The sequence below is a fragment of the Mirounga leonina genome, unplaced genomic scaffold (genome assembly GCF_011800145.1).
Source record: "Mirounga leonina isolate KUSES-001 unplaced genomic scaffold, KU_Mleo_1.0 Mir_151, whole genome shotgun sequence".
NCBI classification, from domain to species: domain Eukaryota; kingdom Metazoa; phylum Chordata; class Mammalia; order Carnivora; family Phocidae; genus Mirounga; species Mirounga leonina.
This window is the reverse complement of record NW_023270377.1, coordinates 21,644,206-21,659,218: the sequence shown is the minus strand read 5'-3', so window position 1 is coordinate 21,659,218 and position 15,013 is coordinate 21,644,206. Positions and strand designations below refer to the sequence as shown.

General features: G+C 38.0%; 1 protein-coding gene across 1 annotated transcript in view; it reads right to left on the bottom strand.

Moving 5' to 3' along the window:
- BARD1 (BRCA1 associated RING domain 1) overlaps positions 1 to 15,013 on the bottom strand; it is a 76,827-nt gene that overhangs the window by 13,160 nt on the left and 48,654 nt on the right. Inside the window, exons 7-9 of the mRNA XM_035007218.1 lie at positions 11,933 to 12,041; positions 5,875 to 6,007; positions 5,237 to 5,329 (exon numbers count right to left, since the gene is read on the bottom strand). Coding sequence (XP_034863109.1) covers positions 5,237 to 5,329; positions 5,875 to 6,007; positions 11,933 to 12,041 — 335 coding nt within the window. The remainder of the gene's footprint in view (positions 1 to 5,236; positions 5,330 to 5,874; positions 6,008 to 11,932; positions 12,042 to 15,013) is intronic.

Here is a 15,013-nt window from a genome sequence, read left to right as displayed (position 1 = left end):
GGCTAGTATCCAAATCTATAAAGAACTTATTAAACTCAACATCCAAAGAACAAAGGGTCCAATCAAGAAATGGGCAGAAGACATGAACAGACATTTTTCCAAAGAAGACATGCAAATGGCCAACAGACACATGAAAAAGTGCTCAATATCACTCGTCATCAGGGAAATCCAAATCAAAACCTCAGTGAGATACCACCTCACACCAGTCAGAATGGCTAAAATGAACAAGTCAGGAAAGAACAGATGTTGGCAGGGATGCGGAGAAAGGGGAGCCCTCCTACACTGTTGGTGGGAACGCAAGCTGGTGCAGCCACTCTGGAAAACAGTATGGAGATTCCTCAAAAAGTTGAAAATAGAACTACCATATGATCCAGGAATTGCACTACTGGGTATTTACCCCAGAGATACAAATGTAGGGATCCGAAGGGGTACGTGCACCCTGATGTTTATAGCAGCAATGTCCACAATAGCCAAACTATGGAAAGAGCCAAGATGTCCATCGACAGATGAATGGATAAAGAAGATGTGGTATATATATACAATGAATATTATGCAGCCATCAAAAGGAATGAAATCTTGCCATTTGCAACAACGTGGATGGAACTGGAGGGTATTATGCTGAGCGAAATAAGTCAATCACAGAAAGACATGTATCATATGACCTCAATGATATGAGGAATTCTTAATCTCAGGAAACAAACTGAGGGTTGCTGGCATGGTGGGGGGATAGGAGGGATGGGGTGACTGGGTGACAGACATTGGGGAGGGTATGTGCTATGGTGAGCGCTGTGAATTGTGTAAGACTGTTGAATCACAGACCTGTACCTCTTAAACAAATAATACATTATATGTTAAAAAGAAAAAAAAAAAGAAGATAGCAGGAAGGGAAAAATGAAGGGTGGGAAATAGGAGGGAGAGATGAACCATGAGAGTCTATGGACTCTGAGAAACAAACTGAGGGTTCTAGAGGGGAGGGGGTGGGGGGATGGGTTAGCCTGGTGATGGGTATTAAAGAGGGCACGTACTGCATGGAGCACTGGGTGTTATACGCAAACAATCATGGAACACTACATCAAAAACTAATGATGTAATGTATGGTGACTAACATAACATAAAAAAAAGAAATGCTTTGCTATATTTATTTTTTTAGAAATTAGCAAAGTTTAAATAGAACTGAATAGATTCTATTCATTTTATTGAATAGAATAAAATTTGAACAAACATATTTAATAGAAAAGTCTAAGTTTGTTAACCTGATTATGAGGTTATTTATAATATGATGGTATAATGATTGCCTTTTGGGTTCCATCCATCTCAACTAAAACAGACACAAAAAAATCACCCTACTTGGTGCTTCCTCACCTCACAGACACCAGGCCAGTGTAAAATGTTTGGCACATTCCCATGGCAATGCCCTCGGGTGCTAAGGACTTTCAAAACTTCTCCAGCAGCGAAACGTAGAGGAGAATGGGGAAGAGGGAGAGATTATTAAGAAAAGATGACAGCCATCTGCTCTCCTCTTCACATTGAGATGAGAAGTGAAGAGGCAGAATTAATTATAAAAAAAAAAAAAAAACAGCTCAGGCTAGAGGAAATTTTGAAAGCACTGTACTAAAAGGATAGGTCAATAAAAGACATTTCCTCTTTTTGAAGGCTAGTTTACATCTTTAGGATGTAGTTCCACTGTATTCACAGTCTAGAAGGTGAATAAAAATCACTTATTCGTGTATCTTCTATTTTTTCATTCTAGTCATGTCTTTAATTTGTACAATGACGGTTCTAAGTTGCATGTGAGGAATTAGCACAGAACCAGGACTTAAGCAGGAGCTCAGCCATAAACTTAATCTTAAAGGAATTTTCCTATCTGTATCTCTCATTTCTGTAAAATATCTATAAAATAAATAAGAAACAAATGGCTGGCACAATAGTGTAACTACAGCCTATTCTCAGAATCTCCATTGGTATATCCATTACCTGTGACACTGTAATATACTCTACATATATAATGTGGGAAAATAAGGAGATAGTAACCAATTAAGACAAACATGGTTAAAACAGAAAATTTCCAACAGGTAAATTTAGATAGCTATAATTCCTTTTTGTTAATTTGTTTAAATTTGTTTAATTTGTTAGGTTATTTTGGTAATTATCTACAGAGAAAAGTTTAGATAGAATTTCCTCTTGAATCTACTTGGTTTATGGAAAAATCCCATGAAAAGAGAATATTGATGTTTCCACATAGTTAAACAAGTAAAGATTTTGTCTACCAGGAAGCTAATTGGTATCTTCAACCACAAGACCCACTTTCAGTAAGTCATAAATCTTTACAATTAATTTTGAAAGCTTTGGTCCATCTCATGTTTCTTCAACATACATGTTTGTTTCAGAAAGTTCTGAATAGATTTGAACATTTTAAAAAATCAAACTGACAGGTCTGACACAAAAAACAATGTAGTGAGAAATATATATTAGGACAGAAGGTATTCGCAGTTTCTTGCCTTCTCTTGATAGACCCAGTGACTATTTACAACAGTAATTGTCCCAAACCCTGACCCTATTTCTCTTTGGACTCTTTGTTAGAAAGTACAAGGATATGAACTTTAGTAAGAGATTCCATGCAATGAGGGTACCTGGGTGGCTCAGTCGGTTAAGCGTCTGCCTTCAGCTCAGGTCATGATCCCAGGGCCCTGGGATTGAGTCCCACATCGGGTTCCCTGCTCTTCGGGGAGCCTGCTTCTCCCTCTCCCTCTGCCTGCTACTCCCCCTGCTTGTGCTCTCTCTCTCTCTCTCTCTAATAAATAAATAAATAAATAAATCTTTAAAAAAATTAAAACAATGAAAAAAAAAGATTCCACGCATCCTTTATCCTACAGAACTACTGATACTGGAGTGTGTTATTCCCCACTGTGCGAATCACCAAACAGCACACTACTGAGTCAGCTTGAGTCCATTGTGATTCTATAAAAATGACATGGCCAAGCCATTAAAATGATAAAACTTCCATTTCTTAAAGAAGGCAGATTTTATGGAAATGAATCATGTAGCGTGTACATTTAACCAGATGCAAGTTGGGCATATTCACAAGAACAAGACTTAAATTGGCAATGCTTTAACATTCAAAATTCCACATGGCTTCTTTATTGTTAAGACCTTGTTATTATGAAAATCTGTTCCTTCCTATAACCGCTGGCAAAGCTTCTGGAGCAGGTTCAGTAAAACAGCATCTACAATCATGAAACCAAATGTGTTAAACACTAAGGCCCAATAAGACTTGCCACAGATTTAAAAGGGAAAAGAAGTTCAAAAATAAGAGTGAGGCAGAAAGGGAAACTTTTTTTCTCTATATACATAATCCGTCAGTCCGACTGCTTATCATACTCCTTGAACTGGTCATAACCAGGACAGACTAATCACAGACAGGATGAGCAGAAATGAGTAACAGTGCTTGATGGTCACAGCCTTCACTGGATCTGACCCATCAGTGGAGAATGGCATCACAAGGACAGTGGTAGCTGCATTTAAGAAGGACACGAATACCAATTGCTAAAGGGAAACCATTCTACAAACCCAATTAATTTCAAACTAGAGATCAAATTAATAACACAATTAAGATCTTGATAAATCAAGCATTTCTACCATAAAACTTTCAAAGCACAAAGCCATAACATAAAGTTTTTTAAAACTAATTCTAACCATCCTTTGCTTCTTAAAAACAAGGTTTCATTAAAAATACTTGCTATCCTTTTTTATCTTTTTAATCTGAAATAATTATAGATTCATACGATGATACACAGAAATGTACAGGAAGTCCCATGCGCCCTTCCTCCAGTGTCCAATCTAACTCCCTACACACATTTAGAGCACAATATCAAAACCAAGAATTTGACATGGATACAATCCATAGAGCTTATTCAGATTTCATCAGTTACACATGCACTCAGGTCTGTGTGTGTGCATATGCATGCAGATCTATACAATTTAATCATGTGTGTAATGTAACCACCGCTAGGATCAAGATACTTGGCCCCATCATCACAAGACCCCTGTGTACCCCTTTTACAGCCATTATTCTCTTCTAAAAAACTAGTGCACAAAACAGGTATACCCACCGTCCTATTTTAGCCATCATATGCAAAGTAGATACTTTAGTTATTGAAGAATAGGAAATAACCCTGCATGAGCTTTCTTTTGTTGTTTGAAGTCCTAAGTGAATCCAAGGGTAAGAAAAGCGAACAAGTGAGAGCAGGGAAGGGGAAAGGCTGTTCTCAAAGCAATGGTGCTTGAGCACCAATAAGAAGCAAATAAAGGGGTGCCTGGGTGGCTCAGATGGTTAAGCCTCTGCCTTCGGCTCAGGTCAGGATCCCAGGGTCCTGGGATAGAGCCCCGCATCAGGCTCCCTGCTCCGCGGGAAGCCTGCTTCTCCCCCTCCTTCCTGCTCAAGCTCTCTCTCACTATCTCTGTCTCTCTCAAATAAATAAATAAAATATTTAAAAAAAAAAAAAAGAAGAAGAAGCAAATAAGGACGATGCATCTTTACCAAAGGTGTGGATTAACAGCTGGTGTAATCACTCCAAATCAGGTAGTACAAGGCAGTCGAAACTTCCAACAGTTTCCAAAAATACAGTGGATCAGCTAAGAAAGCATACACAGTTTTCAGAAATCATAAAGCAAGGGGTGCCTGGGAGGCTCAGTTGGTTAAGCGTCTGACTCTTGGTTTCAGCTCAGGTCATGATCTCAGAGGGGTGAGATCGAACCCCGGGTCGGGCTCCGCCATGGGTGTGGAGCCTGCTTAAGATTCTCTCTCCCTCGCCCTCTATTCCTTCCCCACACCTAAAAAAAAGTCATAAAACAAAAGCCATAAACTATTTCACATCATGGTAGTGTATTTAAAACATGTGTTTATTAAGTTAAATGTATCTCAACAGTGATATGGATTGTTTAAGCTTAAAAGTCTACTATGTAATCCATTTACTCTTTATTAAAATAGTTCATAGTAGAGAAAAAAAGACTTTAAAAAAGACTAAAAAGCACTTCTGTGGACACATCAAGAACATCTAAATGATACCACTAATATAAGAAGCTTTTTCAAAATGCAGTGACTAACCAGGGGGTAAAAAAAAAAAAAAAAAAAAAAAAAGCATTAAGTTCCTTAAATAATTATTGGCAGTAGAACACCATAAAAAATGAAATTAGTTAACTTAATTCATTTTGTAGTTCTCCCAAGTCCAGTACTTACATTCAAATTTTAAGATCCAACATCCATTGAGAATCCCAAGCATACATTTTAGGGTACTTTGAACTGTATCCCCAGGAACAATGACATGAGTTACTAGAACAAAAAAAAAAGAAGAGAAACAGATATAAACCAAAATAATTCTTTAACTATTATAACCAGTTAGTCTGCACTTCAGAATCTGAATTTTCTTCAAAAGCAACAATCTTTATACTTAGACATAAGACTTTTTAAGTTTGGTATCATTCTCCATCCTGGCCAACAACATGAAATATCAGATCATAAACCATGTACCTTAAAGCCACGTTAGCAAACATATATTTTTCTTTTATTTTCAAATTATAACTAAAGAATTAAAGCATTACATTGCACACAATTTATCTGTCATTAGTGAACCCATAAGTTTGCCCTTCTGACACTTGTTCTGTCTTAAAGTATGTGCAAAGCTTTAAACTTCATGTTTCCTAACTAAATTAGGCCTGTAAGTAGTTTATAACTATAAACACATTTTCGATGTATTACAAGATTCAAAGTATACTGCCAATCTCCAATAGTTAAAACATACAAATTATCAAGGGAGGTCTACAAAGGGATTACTTATTTAAAAATTTTTTGAACCAAAAATATATAAAACTCCTCACCTGTATTGTCAAATTCAGCACATTTTTTAGCCTTAAGAATTGCTGCAAGCTCACTGAGCATTTTTTGTTGTTCTGAAGAAAGCCCACTGCCTATAAGCACAAGAGGTCCATCCCTATGCTGACCAGTGTTCATCTGTTAAGAAAGGGGAGATACCACAGTGTTAAAATCATTTAGACTAGAGAAAGATATTAACTGACTTGCACTTGATAGAAGCTTGAGTCTCTGTACTTATCTTCCTCTATCTAGTAATTCCCCACAATGTCCATCGAATCGTCACTCAAGAGCCTTAATGCTCAATGCATTTTATTAGTCCCTTATTTTTTCCCCCAATAAAATGTTATTTGGGGTAGCAATCTAAACCCAGGGCATCTTGTCTCCTTGATTCTAAATTGGATCTCTGTAGGATTTTACAACTTCATTCTGTCACCAGGAAGCCTTTTTTTTTTTCTTAAGTAACCCAAAACACCCCCTTAAAAAATGATCAATTCCTTATCTCCCCTCCACTAACTTACTCCACTAAAGTTAAAACTCAGTTTGGTCTTTCTATTTTAAACTGAGATTATGTGAAAAATCAAAGAATACTAAAGCTTCTAATAGCACGGAGCTCAAAAATCGAACAAACTCTTAACATCAAAACAGCTACCTATCAAAACCAAGAAAATTAAAACAGACAAGAGAACACAAAAGTTAGATCAGATCCACCAACAGTAATAACTCAACGCAGCTCATGAAAAGGAAAGAACTGCTCTAACAACAACCAATATTTTCACTTGAAGAGAGAGACATAGAGCTTACACGAAACAAAAACAAAGACACCAGTGGACAGCATTTGAGATCAGAAGCGAAAGATTCAAAGAAACAAGGAGATGTGTGCCCAACAGCAGCCAAAAGAACTTAACGAACAGAACTGGAGTGAGGGCTGGCCACAAGCCATCCGGTAAGAGACGAGCAACGACCCAGCAAAGAAGAAAAGAAAAAGCAAACGAGCACCACTGAATTAGAGGACAAAAAGCCAAATACAGTACTGAAATTTTCAAATACAAGACACAGGGTCCTCTGACGTGTGTGACTTTATATGCAGAGGATTCTTCTGGGTTCTCAAAAGCTCCGAAGAACATGAGTGAAACACTGAAGGTATGATCACTAGTACAGTTCAGCAACTAGATTTGAGACAGTTAGTATTTAAATATTCACTTCACATATCAGAGTAGTGATAATTCAGTCTGACGCGCTACAATGTAACATCTAAGTTGTTTAGCTATATCCATAAACAGATCGACCTCATTCATTCAAATCTATTGAATGGATCTATGGATTTCTATAAAAGGTTTTTATGATGACAATATTCAGCACTTAGAAGTTAAGTTTCCTGAATTACTTATTCATCTAGGGTTCAAGGCGCAAACGTTTTACTGGAAAAGTTTACACATACTGACATCACATTTCTGTATATGTATCTTCCCTATTCATTAAGTTATAAGGTGATGTAACCATGTCTAATCTAAACACTGCAAATATTCCTTAAGATGATAATAGTGCAGTACACTTCATGGATCATTCAATTACTAAATACTAGTTAAAAAAAAAGGGGGGGGTGCCTGGGTGGCTCAGTCGTTAAGCGTCTGCCTTTGGCTCAGGTCATGATCCCAGGGTCCTGCGATCGAGCCCCTCATCTGGCTCCCTGGCTCAGCAGGGAGCCTGCTTCTCCCTCTCCCACTCCCCCTGCTTGTGTTCACTCTCTCGCTGTCTCTCTCTCTCTGTGTCAAATAAATAAATAAAATCTTTAAAAAATGATAATAATAATAAAAATAGTAATTCAAAAATTGTCAGTTATACAAATAAGTGCCACAAAAACAGCTTTAAATGCAACACATTATTTTCCAATTTATATAACTCCACTTCAGCTAAATGAGTTCTCTACACAAAATACCAAGAGTGAAAAGATATCAATTCTAAATACAGCATATGATACTATTTCCATCAACCCCAGAAAAGCACCAAAGTGGGTCAAGCATTTTCCTATCAGTTTCTACATTTGAATAAAAAATAGAAACTGGCACTAATTTCTCATAGTTAAGAAATACTATTAAAAAAATAATCATAATAAAGCAAACGGCCACCAACGCCACACATTTGATTTGGAACAGGAGGTGAGGGGTGGGTGAGGAATTTAGCTTGAATAAACAGAGATCTTAGAACCATGAGGTTCAAAAGATGTTCAGAAAACATCCCAAGGGTTCAGTACCCTGATTCTATAGATATTAGTTACTATGTACAATGACATTAAACAAACTCTTTTTTTTTTTTAAAGATTTTATTTATTTGAGAGAGAGCAAGAGAGTGAGAGAGCACAGTAGGGGGGAGGGCAGAGGGAGAGGGAGAAGCAGACTGCCTGCTGAACAGGGAGCCCTCCAAGGGAGCTCGATCCCAGGACCCTGGGATCATGACCTGAGCCGAAGGCAGACGCCACGCTTAACCGACTGAGCCAGCCAGGCGCCCTGTGTGTCTCCATCTTCACTCTCAAATTGAAGTTCCAACCTAGCAGAGATCACGGTATCCCCAAGTGCCTGGAACACTGACTGATATATTGCAGACACCCAATAAATATTTGTCAGATACGTGAACACATTTATCATCACGCCTGCATTGCTGTTTCGCATAGAGCAGATACATATTTCTCAATACCCATGCCATTATCTTAAGGCCCTGAGCTAAATTCTAAGAACTAAAAATTCAAACAAAGTCTTGGGTCTGTTGGTATCTGGGCACTTGGCTGTGGGCGTAAAAACAATGGGGGAAAGAATCCAATAAAAATGATTAGTGATACGGGAAAATAAAGCCGGGCTGGGAGGATAGGAAGCACTCTGCTATGTCAGATACGGCAGTACAGAGCCCTCCCTGATAGGACTCCACCAGAGTCGGATGCCATGCATACACCCAGCTCCCTACAACTGTTCCTGGCAGAGAAAACAGCTAGTGCGGAGGACCTGAAATCGGAGTGTGGTTGGTGGATTTAAGAAACAGTGAGGCAGCCCAACGTGGCTGAAAAAGAGTGAGTGAAAGGGAGTCTGGCAGCAGCTGAGCGAAGACAGACTCCAGAAAGACACAACCCTTGCAACTTAGGACTTCTGTCCATTAGCTTTTCCTTAGCCAAAAATCTACCACTAAGATAGTAAACAATGATATTCTCAGGCCATGTCCATGTAGGAAAGCATAGGTTTCTTACATTTAATAAAAACAGTAAATGGATAGTAGAATTGAGAGGACGATAACCAATTTCCCATTTTCACACTCCAAGAATACCATAGTGACATCTTTATTTTTGACACATTTAAAACAATCCTTCTCCAGCTTTTCATAAAAGCAACATTGGCAAATGACAACTTAGTTCTTAGTTCTATGTTCTGCCAGGAGAGTCCAAGTCCTAATGAATAAAATAAATGCCAATTTATTTTACCATATTAAGTATGGTGGGACTGAATGAGTACTTACCTAAGATGTAAGAAATTCAAGTTCTAACTGATCCATTAAAAAAAAAAAAACTTACTTTTTGTTTTCTTTTTTTTGTAATGGCTCCTTAACCATGAGCAAATCAAACTAGGTTTCAGCTTTCTCATTTATAAACTAAGAAAATTAAACTGCTGATTTCTACTTTCTCTTTCCGTTCATTATCAAAATTCCAGCTTGGTGCCCATTTGCAGAGCTGACGTCCAGGAGAAGGCGGGAGATAAGAGAGTTCTCCGAGTACAAAGGAACTAGCCTGCGACAGCACCTATGATCCCCTCAAGTACCTTAGGTCACCTCCTCGTCTTCAACAATGGCATCAATCACTGCACCACTGTCCTCACTAGACAAGAAGCGCAGGACCTCTGGTCATAGACCTCAAGTCATCCCTTTCCCTCATCTTCCCCTATCTGGGCAGTTGTGATGTGCCTGCCACAACCCTCTCTTGAAAACCCCTCTTCTCTCCCTACCCACATCACACCATCCTTTCACATCAGAGCTCTGTCTACCTCACAGCCTCCAGACCAGTCTTCAGTCTCGGCCCACTCCGAGCTGTCCTCTGCGCTAACACGCACTGCAAGTACCCCACTGAGTGGACCAGTAACGCCTAACTCCTCCTCAGGGGATCCAAAGCCTTTTAAAATCTGATCCCAACCTCGCTCCAGCTCCTCTCTAATAATACACCTTGTGCTCTTCTCACACTAAATCTAGTTTCTCAGATTTTGAAGGTCCTTTACGCTTCCTTGTCTTCAAGCTGTTGTTCCTTAGATTTGGACTGCCATCCCCACTTTGTATACCTGATTCACAATGGGGCAATGCTCACTGGACCCATGCCTCACTTTCTCCACACTAACAGAATCCCGATTTTTACAGATACCCACTCTTCAAGGGCTGACCCTGTCTTCAACCACAAAGTATGTCAGCACCAATTGTGTGACCAGTTCTGACATAAGGGGAAGTCCAGTGGAAGGCTTCTGGGGAAGGTTTTAGTCCCTCTTTTAACACTGGACACTGTCCCATCTACAATTGTGGCAATCGTCCTATCATCACTGAGGGGAGATTAGTGAAGTGAGGACAAAGCCATCAAGCTGAGGATGGCAACACAGACAGACAGAATTTGGCTCTCTGGGGCAGCCATTTAATTGCTGAACTCACCAAGGAAAGCTCTCCTATACTGAGATTATTTTTAGATAAAATAAAACACTGCCTTTAGGCATTTAAGTAACTGTTTTGTTATCTGCAGCCAACATTCTATTAGACGCCTTGCTAAAACTTTTACCTTTACAAGTTTACATGCCTTCTTTGTCACCTTCTCTGTGAAACTCTTCTGATCCCTCCTGAAGTCAGCTTCTTCCTTCTCTATGAATCTACTGTACATTTTTATGGCTTCTATTATAAATTTATTACAGTATGTAATGAACTTTTTTAACATCTATATTCCCCACTAAACCATAAGTTCCTAAGGAATAAGCATTCCTTCCACTTTCTCTAACTTACCACTCTTTCCTAAGCTACAGACTCACCTGACCATTCAACATGTTTGCTGCCTTACAGACATAAAATTGGCAGGGAATTACTGATTTCCTTCCCCACAGCAGGAAATGGCACCACCATCTACCACCCCATCGCTAAAGTCACACTAGTTCTATTTATCCACACTTCATATATAATCCATCAGAAAGTTTGTTGCCATTAACTCAAAAATATACACTAAACCTCATTACTTCTCACAATCTCCACGGCCATTATCTTAATCTGGGTGCTATCTCTTCTCGTCACAGTGAAACAGTCCTCAGTAACCGCCCTGCTTCTGCTCTTGCCCCACCCCTGTCTCTTTACTACAAATCAGCCAGAGTGAACTTTCTAAAACATAAATTGAATCATGTCATTCCCTTGCTTTAAATCCTTTCAGTGGTTTCCATTACTCTTAGACACTGACTAGTCGCCAGCAAGTACAACCTTCTCTCTAACCTTCAAACACACCAAGCTCATCCACTGAGGGACCCTATACAATATTTACTATAGGGAACACTTGTCGTCCAGACAGATGTTCACCCAGATGCCTCGTCCTCCTCATTCAAGTTTTACATCAAACATCAGCTCTCTGGAGGCCCTCCTCAATGACCCCAGCTAAAGCAGTACCTTTTAAACTGGAGCCCTCCACCTCCACTCAATTACACTCTACAAAATCTTCAAACCACACATTTGTAAGTTCCTCAAACTATTTCATTTATATTAGCTTACATATTTACAGTCTCTCTCTTTCCTATCTCTCATTAGTGTTAGCTCCTTGAGAACAAGAGCCCCATCTGTCACATTGGTTGCAGTATGAATGCTCCCTAAAATATAGAGGGGGGCTCAAAAAAATACTTGTTGTTAGACTTATTCTGATGATAACAGTCTCTGAACTCACAATTCCTAATACAAAGGAAGTGTTCAATAATTGTTTGGTGATTGAAAGCAATTTGCTAAGTAGAAATTTTCCTATTATGTTCCTTTCACAACCAATTTCAATAAAAGACATAAATTTCCCAAGGCCTAATTCATACTTACTACTGAGTAATGGCGAGTTGATGATGATTCATTCTTCTCTGGCAGCAGCAATAGTGATTTCATATTTTCACCGTCTGCATAATCCACAGGCCGCAAACCAAATATGTTACTGGTAAAATAAGTGCAGATGGGTTTAAGTAAATAGAATGTGTGACTTGATTTTTAACTAAATGCATGCGCCAGGGGAAGAATTTTTTCAACTTCCTTAATAATATACAACTTTTACTAAAATGAATGACTCAGAATTCACACAAAGCTGTAAGGATCGAGTATCACAAGCTGCTGAAGTCAATGGAAAAAAGATGTGAAATTTCAATTTGACATCAGACCATTCTAGGGAGTATTTTTAATTGAATATGTTGTTACTTACAGATGAATTTTTTCACAACTCTGTATTCTTCTGTATTCATACTCATATTTCTAATATAGCTTCATAAACATTAATCACCAAGGGCAAGAGGCTTTCAAATGCAAATAAAAATAATTTCCCATAGCTATGATAAGCTCTATATTCTACATAAACAAATACAGAAATTAGATAAATACACAGGACAGGAATTCGTATCTGCAGAAAGAAAACCATGCCACATGACAAACAAATGAATAAAGCAGTAAGCAGGGCACTTTGAAAATTAACTTTAATATGGATGTACATTGTGTAGTAATCACAGCCATCAAGAGAATCAACTGGTGGTTTAGGGAACAAGATGACACTGATGCAGACATCTCAGCGTGTACTAATTCACAAGTCATAGAATATGTTACACTGGAAGATAATTAAGAAATAGTAGAAATCTGCCATTTCATAGATAAGAAAACAGAAAGAACAAGGTTCTAATGACTTGACTAAGGTTGTGTTTTTCTTGTTTATTCCAATAGTCAATATTGCCCATCATTAGTTTTTAAATTATAATTATTTTATTATATAATTATAATTTTTGTTATAAAATTATAAAAATTATAATTATTAAAAATATACAACTTTTGTCTACTCTTCCACTTCCTTACATATGGTTTCAGAATAATTTCAATATATTTTATTATGACAAAAAAGTTTCCTAAAATGACCATTTCTTTTATAAGCTTTTATGGTTTTTCAGATTATGGTATATCCATGTAATGGCCATTAACGTGCGTGCATATGAACATGCAATGTGTTCAAGAGGACATAAAACGATAAACATGGTACAATACCAGTTTTTAAAATTGTACTGAATGTACAGAGAGAGATCTGGAAGGAAACAGTAGAAGGAAGAGGAAGGAGGAAGGAGTCAACTCTGATGCTGTGTGAAGGGCATATAGATGAGGGACAGAAGCACCAATTTGGTTTGGAGACAAGGTCATTAGTGACCTTGGAGAAAGCGGTTTTGATGGCATAGCAGGAAGAGATAGCTAGTGCCTGAAGAAATAAACCACAGTAACCATTTCTCTAATGACTGCTACTCATGACTATCCGTTCACTCACCCTTCTTGGGATATGCCCATAAACATCGACAAATTAGTACTCTCAGATTTCCCTTTAGGCCTAGGTTCAATAATTTGCAACCCTTCTCTGGCAACAGTCCTTCTCCAGCCAAGAGTTGTATTGTGTTTCTGCCTTCTGGTTTACAACAAAGTGACAAGCCATTGTGCTGGATTTGGGGTCATTCCAAATTCCCATACATTTAGAGCAATCTCAGTTCATTTCAAAAGGTACTTGATTTCATCCACTATACTTGATACTTCTTAATTTCATTCTCTTAAATTACTGTGCTCACATGCCAAATAAATAATCCCCTCACACATATATTCTGTATGACAATCAAAATAGAAATCTTAGATAATGAATCAATATTCTAGGTCTTAAACCACCAAGTACAAAAATGAATAAACAACAGCAAAAAAAGATGTCACATTATATGCCGTCAAAAAAATCACTGTACACCAAAGGACTTCTTAAGAAAGACAACTGTAAATTTCACACTTCAAAGAAATAATATGTAAAAGCCTAGGCAAGTGTATTTTAATAAACAGTAACTATAGTATACTTGTTTTACACAGATATGAATAACCATTATGAAACATAAAACAATGTTAATGAAAGTATTTCCCAAAAGTACCATCAGCAACTAGTAACCAGTAAAACAATTGTCTGAACAAGTGAGATACTTGTACTGTCTATGTAACGTTTTCCTTCATAAAATAACTGGCAGGCTTCTAATTTATATTTCAAGTCTTAACTACACAAAGCTCACTTTCTCATATGGTCTTTAAACATGAGCTTGGATTCGGGACGCTTCTGCTTCTACACAGCCCACTAAACCCTTAGCCCTCCGGTATTGCTAATGAACTGGAGAATGGCACATACAAATGTTAAACATTGAAAGATAATCGGTGAAACCTCAGTCCTGCATCACAGGAGATGGAGCCTATTAAATCCTGTCATGTTTCTGCTTTTTTGCGGACCACTGAAATTTGAAATTAGAATCAAGTTTTTATGCAGCACCTTCAAAAACCCACAGCAAGAGGAGATAGGACACACATAACATTTCTCCTTTATCACATGGGCACAAAAAAGTCATCCAACTTTTTTCCCCATAATGATATATTTGAATGGACTAACATTTACACTTAGTGTAAAAAAAAAAAAATTGGTTTTAAATGTACATAATTAAGGGCTCCTGGGTGGCTTAGTCAGTTAAGCGACCGCCTCGTGGTTTCAGCTCAGGTCATGACCTCATAGGTCATGAGATCAAGCCCCGTGGCTGGCTCCACACTCAGTGGGGAGTCTGAGATTCTCTCCCTCCTCCCACTCGCACTCGCGTCCCCCCTCAAAATAAATAAATAAATCTTTAAGTAAATAAATACATAAATAAATGGACATAATTAGATTTATCTTCTTTTTTGAAAAAAGGTAACACTTGGAAGAAAAGTCACATGTTGTCACATGCACAGAAGACTATCAATGTGACTGAATATTAATTGAAGACAGTGAGAATAACCTTCCTCACTAGGATTCTTTTTGATTACTAAGACTAATGAGAAGGAAGTTCTTGATTATCAAAGAGTTGAACTGTTGTGTTTAACATTGCAGCTTTACCC